General features: G+C 56.4%; 1 protein-coding gene across 1 annotated transcript in view; it reads left to right on the forward strand.

Moving 5' to 3' along the window:
• Nucleotides 1–11,259: 11,259 nt before the first annotated feature.
• The window catches only part of PDE2A (phosphodiesterase 2A), a gene marked incomplete at both ends in the record, with an annotated part of 103,557 nt that continues 100,743 nt past the window's right edge, over nucleotides 11,260–14,073 (forward strand). The window contains one exon of the mRNA XM_080689365.1: nucleotides 11,260–11,330. Coding sequence (XP_080545491.1) covers nucleotides 11,260–11,330 — 71 coding nt within the window. The remainder of the gene's footprint in view (nucleotides 11,331–14,073) is intronic.

Here is a 14,073-nt window from a genome sequence, read left to right on the forward strand (position 1 = left end):
CCACCCCCTTGCACAGACTCCAGGGCTGCAAGAAGCTGGAGCTGTAAGGGAGCACTCAGCTGGGCGGGGAGGGGGCTCTTACGGGAACTTCTACAGGGCTGGGAGCTGGACTTCGGGACTTCAGCCTCCCTTCCAGTCTGGGTTGGCTGGGAGGCCCAGGCTGTCTTGATACCCCTACCCCACTTTGGGGACTTTTTGATAATATAAATATATCTGTATATTTTACCCTATAGTGCTAAGGCCTGTGTTTGGTTGAGGGGATTGGGTGCCCTGAGCAGGTGGGAACAGTTGATCTGAAGACCAGGGATGGGTGCCTGGTACCCTGAAGCTGGGAGCTTGTGTCCTCTCTCTCCAGAAGTGAGCAGTTTAGACACTCCCTCCTGGCCAGCCAGGATGGACCCTGGGGGGCCTGAGCCCCTGTCTTGGGTGTGCATGTCAGTGACTCAGGGCTGTATACACAAGGCTGCAGATTCTCAGGAGCTGTAGTAAACTAGGAGGGAAGACTCCAGGTCACACTTGACACTCTAGGCACACTACTGCAGAGATGAGGCCCGTGCGCCCTGGGTAGTGCTCATCGGCACTGCCAGGCTGGCCCCTCCAAGCCGGGGGCCCGCCAGCATGAGTGAGAACGAAGAGCTTTTCAGAGGCGGGTCGGGGACTCCCTGGGAAGCTACCAGACACCGCCTGCCGGCCTTGCCTGGAGTCTCCTCACCACCCACTCCCCAAGGAGCAGACTTGCAAACCTCTGTCCTCAGCCTTGGCCAGTGGAGCTCGCAAGGCATAGCTCGCAAAGGCAGGCCACGTGATCTCTGCCTCTGTGGCCTACTCAGGGGGAAAGCCTGGGTGCTGGGAAAGGCTTTGTGGACTGGGCTTCAGGTTCCTGGCCCTGTCTCTCAGAGAGAGGAGGTTTATACCAGGCAACTGAAACAGTTCCTTAAGCCCTACTGGTCTGTTTCACAGGCAGGGCCCATGTCCCACCTCTCACCTGTGCTGGGGAGGCTGCTGTAGGCAGGGAGACTGTTCCACCTCCAGCCAGAACAAGGGAGATGGGCCTCCTTGTCTGAGTGTTATGGTTTCACTCTGTACTAAATCGGATCTCTCACTGAACAGGGAGTCCAGAGACCCAGATAGTAGGTAAAACTGGAGGCTTCGCCCCTACCAGACTGATACTCTGCTGTGGCTGCAGGGACCTCCATAGACCACCAGGGGGCAGCCGTGGACTGCTCATCATTTCTATGTCAATAAGGTCTAGAGGGCTCACTCTGGCTTTGCTGTGCCGGGGGCTGCTCAGCCCCTGGCTCTGCCTTTGGCCCTAGCCTGGTGATGTTCTGGAAGGGATCAGTAGGGATGTGCGTTGAACTCCTGGGCTCTAGGACCTGGGAGGAGGAGGGAGCAGCCCTCACCAAGAAGCTCCTGTGAGTCAGCGCCACTTTCCTGTCACTGTCTCCTTTTGGCAAAGGAGGGAGGATAGGCCCCGAGAAGGGAGGCAACTGTCTGGAGGCCACACAGCTATCTTGAGCGAGGCCTGGGGTCCATTTCTACTGCCCCCTATCAAAAGGGTCCCCCTTGGCTAGGTTCCCGATTCCAGCACTGTTTTCCCCTCAGGAGCAATCCCCTCAGGGGGCTCTGCACGGCAGGAGGCAACGTCAGTACTGGAGCCTCCACTTTAATGAAATACACATGTGGCAATAGTGTCCGGCGGCTTAGGGCAGGAGGCTCTGCTGGTCCTCTGGGATGGGCCTCTTGGGATCCCGGGTGTTTTAAGCACACATTATTTGAGGTTGTTTGGGGCGGGGAGGAGGAGCCTAGGACTAGGGGTGGGGAGCAACTCTTTGTGGGATATTCCTGGAGGTGTGATTGGAGGTGGGGTTGTGAGAGGAATGGGGGGTCTAACCCCAGGGGACCATAGGGAGCCCTAGGAGAGAAGGCTGCAGCCAGTTGGACCCTGGGTGGTGAGGGCACTGGAAGTGAAGGGGAGGCCAGAGGGCATGGGTATCTGTCTCTCCCTTCGGCTTCCTCCCTGTTCTGCAAAGTGTCCAGCAGCTGGGCCTGAGGAGCTTGGCCTCTGGAGACCCCTGGGCTTGCAGGAAAGCAATGTGATGGAGGAGGAGGAGAGCCGGCCCTGCCTCCCGCCCCTCCAGCTCAGGAATTTGGAGTGGCCTGGAGCTGACAGCTTCTTCCCTGGCCCCAGGTCCTGGTGGCTCCCAGGCCCCCTTCCCACAGCTCTCTCGTCTCAGAAAAGCCTGGGCGTGGATGTCCACGCTCCCGTTTACAAGCTAAGTGGTTTTGCGCTCTGATCCTCCGTCTTCTCATGCATACTTTGGGAGTATTAATAGTAGCTGCCTCCTAGAGGGCTCTCTGGGGGATTGAATGAGCTGGTAAGTGTGAAGTACCCAGTGCGGTCCCTTGCTAGTCCCCTCCCCAGGCATGTGTGAGGAGACATCATGGCATCCAGAGTCCTTCCCAGACCTGATATATTTTCCATTCAAACAAGCATTTATTGAACACCTACTGTGTGCCAAGCTGTGCTGAACACATGGCAGGGGACACATGAGCCAGCCATGTGGGGGAAGGAGGGAGCCCTTCTGAGGAGATACTGATCAAGAATATCAATATCTTGTCCATGGAAAACAGGAGTCTGGGAGGATGGTTAGTGTTTCTGCAGGTGGAGCTGAGAGGGAGAGAAACCTCTAGGGGAGGGGATAGCAAGAACACAGGTGAGGCCGTGACCTGCAGTGGGTAGCCACGTGCCTGGGGCCCAGTGCCGTGGGCACCAGGGCCTCTCCCCTCCACCTCCACTGTTGGATCTTCACCCCCTCATGTGACCACATCTCAGGCAAATGGGCCCCTTGGGATCTTCCCCCACCAGAAGAAGGCAGAGTTCTCTTAGCTCCGTGACTCCTGTGACCCAGACCCTGCCTGGGGACCACCTGATTCTCTCACTGACACAGGAACGCTGGCCTGAACCTTCCAACCGCTCCTCCATCAGGACACCTCCCCCAGGAAGCTCTGTGGGATTCCTCTTCCACCCCACTGTACAGTGTGTACTTGAGCGTGGCGTGCATGTGTTTGCGTGTGTGTGGCCGGGGGTGGGGGCAGGCCACGTGCACGCAGCTAGGGACTGGCCCAGGAAAGAGCCGTAAGGAACAGCATCTCTGGTCAGCCTCGCTGGCCTTGCCCTGGCCTGTCCCCTCTCCCACACCACGTTCAGCCTGTGGAAATTTCCGCACTTTCTCTGCCCTGGTTACAGCTCCTATTGCTGTATTTATCACCCTGGAGACACAGTGGCACAGGCGCACACATGCCACAGGCATACACTCATGCTCTGCACACACGTGCCTGCACACCTCAGCCTGCACTCCCAGGTCTACACACACACACACACACACACACACACACACACACACACCATGTGGAAGAACACCCACACACAAAGAGCTCTCTAGGAAAATTTGCTCTCCCTTCCCTCCCCCTTCCCTTTCCCTTCCCTAACCTCCCCCTCCTCCCCCTCTTCCCTTCCCTCCTCCCTCCCTCTCTCCTCCTCCTCTGTTCTTTCCGCCAACCACCACCCACCTCCAAACACAGACCCTAGAGCTGGGCTGGCCAGCACCTCCCGCCCGGCAGCCGCAGCACGCCCCCTAGTGACTGCAGCGTGTCCTCCCTGCTATGTCTCTGTACGCCTGGCTGTCTTTCCACCACTTAAGTGGCTCTGAGTCCCCTCCGTCACTCTTCACTCTAAAGTGGAGACTGTCCTTCCCCCTGCCCTCTCTCCTGAGCAGTCAGGCTGGAGACCTGGCTGGCTGGAGGCAGAGGGACAGGCTGGGGGGTACCAAGAGCTGGCTCTCCTTGGCTCCTGCCACCTTCAGTCCCTGCTTCTGGGTGAGGGGAGGGCTGTGTGCCTGGCGCCATGGAGACCAGCGTCATGGCAACGCAGTCTGGGTGGGCACAGCCTTCCTCCTCCTCTGGGGCTGGGGGACCCTTAGGAGCTGCCAAGAGGCCTGGAGGAAGTGGCCTGTACTTGTGCCCAGCGCTGGCCTCCGCGTGTGCTGCGGCCACACCACCCCTAGGACACTCTACCTCGACCGGCTCTGCGCGGCGGCCTCTAGTGCTACAAATCACTAGTTCTAGGTGGAGGGAAATCTTCTTGCAAGCTCCAGCTCCGGAGCTGGGGGCCAGAGAGGGCAGGGGCTTCCTGAAAGGCACACAGCAAGTCTGGCCCAGGTCCCTGTCCTCTCTTCCACTCTCCCACCTCCACCAGGTCAACAGTCACTGGAGGCAGAGTCAGTCCTACCTCCATTCCAGCCGCCTGAGATGTCCCCACCCATCCTTAGTGTTAGCGATAATGTTGATGCAAATGGCAGTGTTGATCAGTCATGACAGCACCCGCCACGCCATGCACAGTGCTAAGCTTTGGGTGTGTCATCCCACTTCATTCTTAGAAGGAGACCCATGAGGAAGGTGAGTAGTGGGTGGCCTAGCGAGGCCAAGAGCACAGGTGGAACCCAGGGACCTGCCCCAGAGGTGCTCCTTTCTTAGTGAGTAGCAACCTGTCATCAACTCTTAAGTGAGAAAGAATTTGTGGAGAAGATCTAGGGCTTAGTCTGGGTGTGACCTTAGGGTTTCTAGAAGCCAGAGAGTTGTTTTTCTGAGAAAAAGGGAGCAGAGCCTTTTCATGGTTAGACCTAGGGAAGACCTTTTTTGCCTTCAGCAATGCAGAGACTAGCTAGCAATGCCCAGGTGCTCTCAGAGTCATGTCTACGGCCCAGGCTGGAGCCTAGGGACAGAGAGGAGAGGCGGTGTCTCCTGGGCCCAGCCTCGACTGTCTCTCAACCTTGATGGAGCCATCACGTTGCAGCTGACTTATGTAATCATTCAAATATAGCAGCTGCCTTTATCCCACTGAGTCACACCCCCGCCATCCCCCCTCAGGTGCGGGGAGTTCAGGGGGAAGAGGTAGATTGGGGCTGAGTAGGCAGCTCAGGGCCTCCCAGCACGGAGGAGGATCCTGGTAAGCAGGATCCTTGGGTGGTGATGAGGGCGCTGGGGCCCCAAGGACAGCAAAACTTTCCCGGAATAGGAAGCCACAGGGGCCACTTGTGGTCTGGCCCATCCCTGCTGACACTTCCCCAGGGTCACAAGCTGTATCCATAGCCTATTTTCCTGGGCCCCTATCCCAGCTGGAAGAGGTAAGGGAGGGGGAGGGAGAGATGATGAAGAGGAGGAAGTCAGCTGGGCGTGGTGGCCCGTGCTTGTGATCCTAGCATTTGGGAGACTGAGACAGGAGGATTGAGATTTGTGAACAGACTCAGCTACTTAGGCCCTTTGCAACTCAGTGAGACCCTGTTTCAAAATAAAGAATAAAAAAAAAATAGGGCTGAGGGTGTAGCTTGGAGATAAAATGCCCCTGGGTTTCATCTCCAGTACCACAAAAAAAGAAAGAAAGAAAAAAAAAGTCATGTAGGGGGTAGTTTCCAGGGTGCACCCTGCCCATCACTCACTTTGTGAACCACGCATGTCTCTGACCTCAGTTTCCCTCTCTGTAAGTGAGATATTGAACTCTATTCTCTAATTTTTATCCCTGAGGAAGATATCAATCTTAGGCAGAAGGCCCCCAGGTGTCAGGGCCAACCTCATTCCAGGCTGGCTTCCAGGCTGCATCAGCATGTCCCACCCAGGGGCAGGGTAGGCAGGAAGGGTCCCTGAATTCTGTGCCACCCCAATGGCTGCCTCTCTCCTAACTTGACCTCTGTCCCACAGCCTCGTTCCCCTGCCCAGCAGTAGCGGGCAAGTCCCTTCCCTCAGAGGCAGCTCTGACTTCAGGTCTTGGAACCTAAAGGGGACTCACATTTCCTTAACCTGGGCTCTGTGTCCACAAAGCCACTTTGGTGAGATGTTGAAAAAGCTGTTCCACCTTAAAGCAATCCTAGAGGCTGTGGTGCCTTTTCATTTCCTTGCCAGCAAAGACTCATCCATGGCATCATGTTATCATGTTTAGTGTAAAAATGCAGGGGACTGTGTCAAGCCCTCCTCAAGCACATGGTGCTCTCCTGGTCATTGTCACTAGAGCCACAGGTGGCAGCTTCCTGGGGGTAGCAAGGCATTGTGAGGTGGATCCCGGCACTCCCCACCCCTCTCTCCCCCTCCTGGGCTCCTGTTGCCAAGACCCAGATGTGGGCCCAGCCTGGTCCCCAGCCAGGGTTGTTCAGACCATCCCTCCGTGAAATCCATGTTCCGCCAATTACCAGCCTTTCCCCAGAGAGCAGGGCTGTTTCACACTCCGCAGCCTCAGCCTCAGCCTCAGCCTGCCCCAGGAGCGGCATGGCTACAGCGCAGGTCAGCAGGGCCTCGGCCACCACCTGCGACCTTCACCTGCAGCCTCTCGTGGAGGCCTTGCTCCTGCGCAGCCCTGAGCTGAGTTCCTGTGCACGCCATCTCATTTCCTCTGTCTCCACCAGCATTGTCCCCGTGCACCTGCTGAGGCTGCTCAAAGGGGGCAGGGCTGAGGCTGAGCGGAGTAGGACTTCGGCTCTACCTTGAGAAATGGATGAATCTGAGTAGGGGGATGAGAAGGTGGGACAGACGGCAAGTTAGGGGCGGCTTTTCATTCCTTTAGCCCAGAATTCTGTGGCTGGTGGGCAGGGTGTGTGCTGAACTGGCCCAGTAAGTGTGGGCCAGGCTTTGGGAGGGGCACAGGAAAGGGAGATGAGGAGTCAGCTTGAGGGAATGAACACCCACCATACACAATCAAGGGGAAGCAAGGGACTAGCATGTGCTTAGGGACCAGTCCCTGCCCTGCCTGGAGCAGAGGAGAGAGAAGTTACCCTCGGCCAGATCACGAGATCCTAAATGCCAGGCCAAGGAGCTTGGCTGTGATCCTGCATGCACTGGGAAGCCACAGGAAGGTTCTGAGAAGGAATTACAGGATCAGGTAGGTGTCTTAGGAATATGTCCTCAGGGGCGGGGTGGATGTGGTGTGGAGGGGCCAAGCTGGGATGCAGGCTGGGGGATGGCCAGGGCAGGGGAAGGAAGCAGGAGCATGGCGTGGGTGGATATGAGAGAATCAACAGGTCTCCTGCAGACTTGACACAGGGAGACAAGGGAAGCACCCAGGAGACTGAAATTCGCACTCCTGGGATTGGAAGTTTGTGGTTACCCCTGATCCAGGCCAAAATTGTGTTGGATGTTGAATTTTGTGTGAGGGGCCGCTGGGGGGTTACAGAGAAGATGGCCAGGTAGCATACTGTACCAGACACGGGAGCGTCACACAGGGGGCTAGGCCACGTGTCTAGCCCCCTAGACAACCGCATAGCTGGCATGTTGGGGAGGGCGCCCTTCTCCGTGGGGGTGGGGCAGAGAATGAGGAAAGACACGGCCTGTGTTCCTCAGAGAATCATTGAGGGGGCGAAGATAGGATGAGCCAGTGAGGGAGACCGAGGAGGGGCCGTCTGGAAGGTGGGAGGGAAGCAGGCTCGCAGGAGGGGGTGGAGGCGGGCGCCAAGGAGAAGTTGCTGGAACCTGTGGAGCCTGCAGTCCTCTGGGGGCAGCCGCAGAGGCCGTTCCAGAACTGTCGTCCCTTGGAGCAGCTAAGTTGCCTCCTCGTACAACCTTCTCGGGCGCCCCCAGAGAACAACACAGCATGGTGTCTGCTGACCAGCGGGCAGCAGGCCAGCCCTGAGTGCATCAAGTTTGTTTCAGCACCCTGGAGAGCGGCCTGGGAGGGGCGAGAGGGGCTGTGGCTGGGGGCCGGAGGAGCGGGAAAACTGGCTGGGCTTGGACTGGCTCCAGCTTTCTCCTTGTCCGGCACCTCTCTGTCCCCACAGGAGTTCCTACCCTAACACATGAGGCTGCTACTTCCTTGATTTCAACTTCAGTGGAGACGAGGGGCAAATATATACAAGGAACTTTCGAGAAATCCCTCAAACCTCACAACCTTATTGTGACCCCATATTTCAGGTGAGAAAACTAAATTGGTGTTCAGAGAGGTGAAATAGTTATCTAAGCACACGGCAGAGCTGGGATTTGCATCCCACCTGCCTCCTTCTTAGTCCTGGAGTCCCCCTTTGATCTCCTAAATCCTCACCTTGACCTGGTTCCTGCAGAACCTCCTTCTACAACCGCGTGGCCTTGGGATGGGGAGCAGACCCTCTCGCCCTCTGTATGCCCAGGAGATTTCTGAGCATGATACCATGACTGTTCCAGAGAGGGAGAGCCGAAAGGGAGCTGAGGGCCAGGTGAGGCCTGCGCTGCACCTGCACACGCCCACACCCAGGGGGCGCCCTCCTCCCAACTCTTCCGACTCAGCTACTTCCAGCCAGGCTCCTCAGCCTGGTGAGCGGTTCTGGAGAGGTGATGATAGGCTGGGAGACCAAGCTCGGCCCGTGGCTCCAGAACCTCAGAGAAGGCCTGTCCAGCTGGCAGGATGGAGCAGTGCGCTGCCAGGAATAGGTCAGGCTGAGAAGCAAGACATACATTCTTCCCTGGCATGGTGACCCCTGCCTGTATTTCCAGTACTTGGGAGGCTGAGACAGGAGGATTGCGGTTTACAGACAGCCTCAGCTACTTGGTGAGGCACTCTGCAATGTAGTAAGACTCTGTTTCAAAATGAAGAATAAAAAGATAGGGCTGGGGGGTGTAGCTCAGAGGTAGAATGCCCCTGGGTTCAACCCCCAGTAAAACACACATAAATAAATACATAAATAAATAAATAATGACGCATGTATGTTCTGGGCCAGCTTGGCAGGTTTAGGACGGGCCTGGCCCTCTTTCCTTCTCAGTGAGAACAGTTTGCCCAGAGCTTTTAGAAATCTACAGTTCTACCTTCTGGGTGCAAAGGCTCCCTGGTGTTTTCTTCCCTGATACTTTTATTTTTCTCTTTTGCAGTATTGGGGGGATTGAGCCCAGGGCATTCATTCTACCTCTGAGCTACCCTTCCAGCTCAATTTTATTTAATTTTTTATTTTTGATACAGAGTCTTGCTAAGTTGCTGAAGCTGGCCTCAAACTTGTAAACCTCCTGTCTCAGCCTCCCAAGTACTGGGATTACAGGTGTGCACCACCACATCTGCCTTTCCCTGACATATGTTAAGCTACAACTACTTGCCAAGCACACAGCCTGGGCAGTCCTTGTGCACAAGCTCAGTCATTCCTGCTCATCACCCCCCCACACAGACATACACAGACACACCACTTGTACTCCCCTGTCCCTTGGCATGGGTCAGGTTTCCATTAACTCCGCCTGGAGCCTGTTGTATTGGGGCATTCACATGTCACTGGTGAGAGTCACTGTAGCTCCTCTTCCCTAGATCACTCTTCTGCCTTTAAAGACTCAGCTCAGATCCTCTTCCCCAGAAATGCTTGCCAACTCCCCTGAGCACGTGAGGAGGGCTCTCTGGGCTGCACAAACCCTGTGTTTCTATTATGGCCTTCCAGTCGTCTCTCCCTTTATCCGAGCCTGGGTGCTTCTCTAAGGCAAGGGGCAATTGGAGCCATATCCATGGGGGTTGGTCAATGATAGTGTTTGTTAAAGAATGACTTTTTTTTTTTTTTGGTGGTGCTGGGGGTGGAACCCAGCGGCTTTTCTACCTCTGGGCTATACTCCCAGACCCATTTTTATATTTTATTTGGAAACAGGGTCTCACTAAGTTGCTGAGAGCCTCACTAAGTAGCTGAGGCTGGCTTCGAACCTGTGCGATCCTCCTGTCTCAGCCTCCCAAACACGGGGATTACAAGTGTGTGCCACCACCTGGCTAAAGAATGACTAAATTTAATAATGGAGCCAGGACTTTATTCCATCTCCTGCCTCAAGATGTAAAGTTTTTTCTTCTACATGCAATTGGAGCTCTTCTGAGACAACGCCTATGTCCCAGTGCCTAAAATGCCCCATTCCATGGGTTAAAGCTATGTTCTGGGGAGTGTCCTCTGGGACAAAGCCGAGGTGCAGCCAGCTTCCTCCATGCCTGTAGCCTGTGGGAAGTGAAGGCCTTGTGGGGCAGGCTGCGTACATGCCTGTAATCCCAGTACCTGGGAGGCTGAGACAGGAAGATGGCAGATTTGGGGCCAGCCTCACCAGAATAGTGAGACCTTGTTTCAAAATAAAAAATAAAAAGAGACTGGGATGTAGCTCAGATAGAATTTCCCTGGGTTCAATCTCCAGTAACACACACACACACACACACACACACACACACACACACACACACTGAAATGTAGTGAGACCATGTTTCAAAATGAAAAATAAAAAGATAGGGCTGGAGGTGTAGCTCAGAGGTAGAATGCTCCTATTCTTTATTTTGAAACAGGGTCTCACTACATTGCAGTGTGTGTGTGTGTGTGTGTGTGTGTGTGTGTGTGTGTGTGTGTGTTACTGGGGATTGAACCCAGGGACATTCTATCTGAGCTACACCATGCTCAAGTGTCAGCTTCCAGGGTCCCAGCTAAGCAGAAACACCCAGAGAGGGGCTCTGTGCCAAGGCTCTGAGTTCAGAGGGCATCAGCCAACACCCCCTGAGTCTGCTGTATACCTACTCCTTGCTGGGGTGCACCCCAGAAGGACAGCCACTTCTTCTTCAGGAGGCCTGGCTCTCTCAGACCTGAGGAGGGCACACACCTGTCCCTCACCCTTAGGACTCTGTGATGGGCAGCAGAGGGCCTGGGTCATGTCCACCTGTCCCTTAGTCCCCAGCCCCATCCCTGCCCATGCTGGGAAGCCCCTCACCTTTACCTCCCCTCTGCCTGTCCTTCCTCTTCCCTCCCTCTGTCTCTGCCTGTGCTGTCCCCTCTTTGTTCCTCTGTGAGTGTGCTTCCCCTATGCCTCTCTGTTCTCCGTATTTCCATCTTGAGCTCTCCGAGGCTCTGATCCCTCTCTCCTCTCCTTCACGTGTTTCTCTCCTCCTTGTCTGTTTATCTCTCAGTCTTTCCCTCGGTCTGTGTCTTCTCTCTCCTCCCAGGCAGAGTCTCTCTCCACCCCTCCCTCCCTCTCTCCCTCTCTGTCTGGGCCTCTCTCAGTTCCTCCTCCCTCCTCCCTCCCCCTTCTGCATTATCAGACCTGCTCCAACCTCCTCCCAGAGCCAGCCGAGGCAGCGGGAGAGGCGGAGCCGGGGCAGCGGGGCTGGATCGGGGTGTTGAGTCCAGGCTGAGTGGGGGGCAGGCCGTTGCTCTTAGTCCCCGTGCCTGCTGGGGGTGCCCTGCCCAGAACTCTGGTCAGGGGGGACAGGGTGAGGTGCCACCTTAGTCTGGCCGGGGAGGCAGACGATGAGGAGTGATGGGGCAGGCATGCGGCCACTCCATCCTCTGCAGGAGCCAGCAGTACCCGGCAGCGCGACCGGCTGAGCAGTGAGTACTAGGCAGGGGCTGGGGAGGGGAGCGGCCGACAGTGACAGGCGCCACTGACTGGGTCCCGGGAGTCCCTCCGAGGAGCTGGAATCGACATGGAGCTCAGCCACGTGGGACCATCGATCCTGCTCCTGGGCACCTGGCTGCGGGACCGCAGCCTCATAGGGGGCCTCTGTGCAGAGAGGGGATGCCTGTCGCCAGCCTCGGAGCCTGTCGCCAGCTTCTATGGGAGCCGGGTCCCATAGAAGGGGCTGCTGGCTGGGGGAGGGGTTGATGGCAACATGCACCAAGCTTTTGGGGACTGGGGGTTGGGAAGTTCTGCCAATGAGTTCCAAAGAGCTCTGGGGGCTGAGATAGAAGGGTTCTCAACTCTGGAGGAGAGTGACTTGGACCACGAGGTGTGTGTGTGTGTGTGTGTGTGTGTGTGTGTGTGTGTAGGGAGAAAGAGAGAATACAAATTACTAAGAGTGGCCCTGGAGCAAAAGAGGGCATCCACCCTCCATGCAATTAGAAATTGGGGCTCAAAGCCATCACATCATGCGACTTTACTGCAAGGCAACTGTCCCAGGATGGGATAGAGCCGCGGAGCAGGTTGGGACGAGCACATCAGCCTTGCTTTGCCCCAGTGGAGGTTGGACTCAGTGAGGGGCTCCTGGAAGGGCTGCAGAAGTGGCAGGCAGGTGGTGGTGTGTGTGTGTGTACACAGGCATGCACGCATGTAGGGTGTCAGGGACACGTGGGGCGTAGAGGCACCTGTCTGGTTCTGGGGATCTTGGCGGTCCCTGGTCAAGCAGCCTGTTGGAATTTGAGCCACGCTGTGTGGTTGTGGGTGTTTATCTGCACGTGTCTTGAGTGTGAGTGTAGAGTGATGTGTGTATGTAGGCTGGTGTGTGTGATAGGGTGAGTTTCCACGTTCATATGTGTCCTGTGCCTGTAAAATAGAGCGACTCGGTCTGCGTGTTTCATCGGTTCCGTGTGCACCCCTGTTTGTGTGTTATATATCGGTGTGTGAATAGTAGTGTTGCTGTGTGTGGGGGTGGGTTGTGTATTAGCGTAAGTGTTCTGGCATGAGTGTGTGATTGTGGCACCAGTGTGCATTTATTGTGTGTGCTTGTGTGACTGGTGTGCAAGCGTGTGTGTGTGTGTGTCTGTACATGTGTGTTCATCGGGGTGTGTGGGTGGCTCTTTCCTTCCTTTGGTGGCTGAGGACACAGCCGGGACACTGTGGCCGCTGACGCAGGGAGGGGGTGGCTGAATGTGTGACCACCTCCACGAGCCCAGGACAATTCATTCTACACCCTATGGGGAGGTGCAGTAAAGAAATAGACAATAATCTCTGCCCTCTGGGGCCTCCTAAGCTGCACAGACATGAAAGAGCTGGGGAATAATTAAGCAGTAGAGATCAGCGTCAAACCAACAGGTGGGGTGGGTGTGGGGGCAGCGTAAGCAAAGGCCCTGGGCTGGCCGGTGAGCATCTGCAGCAGGGAGGAGGCTGTGCGGAGGAGGGCGTAGGAAGGGGCTACAGGGCTCGGAGCCACATCCCATAGCACTTGAACTCCAGGTCTCAGGGACTTTGTCTAGAGGGCCCCGGGGAACCTGGGAAGATTCTCTGCAGGGGAGGGACGTGATTGAAGGTGGGTTTTAGAAACCTGCCTCAGTGATATCGTTGGTGCTGAACTGGAAGAGAGCCTGGGTCAGGAGGCTGGGGTGGAGGCCCAGCCAATGCTGGAGTCAGTGAGGTCAAGGGCAAGGTGGGCCAAGGGGCAGCTGGGGTCAGGGCTTTCTGCAGGGAGGAGGTCTTTGGGGACTTGGCAAGGCTGGGGAAGGGAGCATTGCTGTGGCACAGGCTTGGACTATGGGTGCAGTGGAGGGACCTCGGAGAATGAGGATCTCAGGATAAACAACTTTTGGCAGTTTCAGGTAAGCTGGTGTGGGGTTGAGGTAGTAGACAGGTCCTTGGGGGGGGGGGTTCTAGCTAGACACGTAGGGTCAGAGATCTCAGAGGCCCCTCTTGCCAGACAGGGAAACAGGCTGAGGCTCTGTTAGCCTTTGCTGGTTGCCGGCTGGGCTGGACCCCTTCCTCAGCCCTGACTCCCCCAGATCCTTCTCCTTTGGGCCCTGCCCAGAACCTCTCGATGACTGAGCTAGGCCAGCCCACTCAGGGTTAATTGCCTTTACACTCCCTGCACACACACACCCCATTCCCCCGGCCCATCGAGCAGCTCCTGCCTCTTCCTGCTTCCCACTCCAGCCTCCCGTCCCCGGGGACCACTGATGGCTTGGCTGGGATCTAGCCAAGTGGTGTGGGGGGGCTCCCTGCAGGGCCCCCTCCAGTCTTAATGGACTGTGAGTCTCACCCGCAGCCATGCTGCTCGCAGGCCAGGCCTGCATGCCCTAGGCTTCTGCTGCATGGCTGGACCCCACCTGCTTGGCTGGCTTCCCACGGCATCTTGTACTTGTGCATTGGTTCATGCAATGGGGCCTCCCCAGTGCCTGCTGGGGGTCCACTTGGCTGGTCACTGGAGATACAGAGAGGACCTGGCCCAGTCTGATGAGGGAGTCTGGAGTGGGAACCTGTGACCCACAGCATGAGCAGAGCTGGGCAGAGGGAAGCTCTGGGGACTGGCAGGGCCTGTAACGAGCCCATTTGAGCTGGACCCTATAGGATGGGTAACAGTTGCCCAGGCAAGGAAGAGCAGAGGGAAGAGCCTGTAAAGGTGTGTGTGTGTGTGTGTGTGTGTGT

The sequence above is a fragment of the Muscardinus avellanarius genome (assembly GCF_963383645.1).
Source record: "Muscardinus avellanarius genome assembly, chromosome: 1".
NCBI lineage: Eukaryota > Metazoa > Chordata > Mammalia > Rodentia > Gliridae > Muscardinus > Muscardinus avellanarius.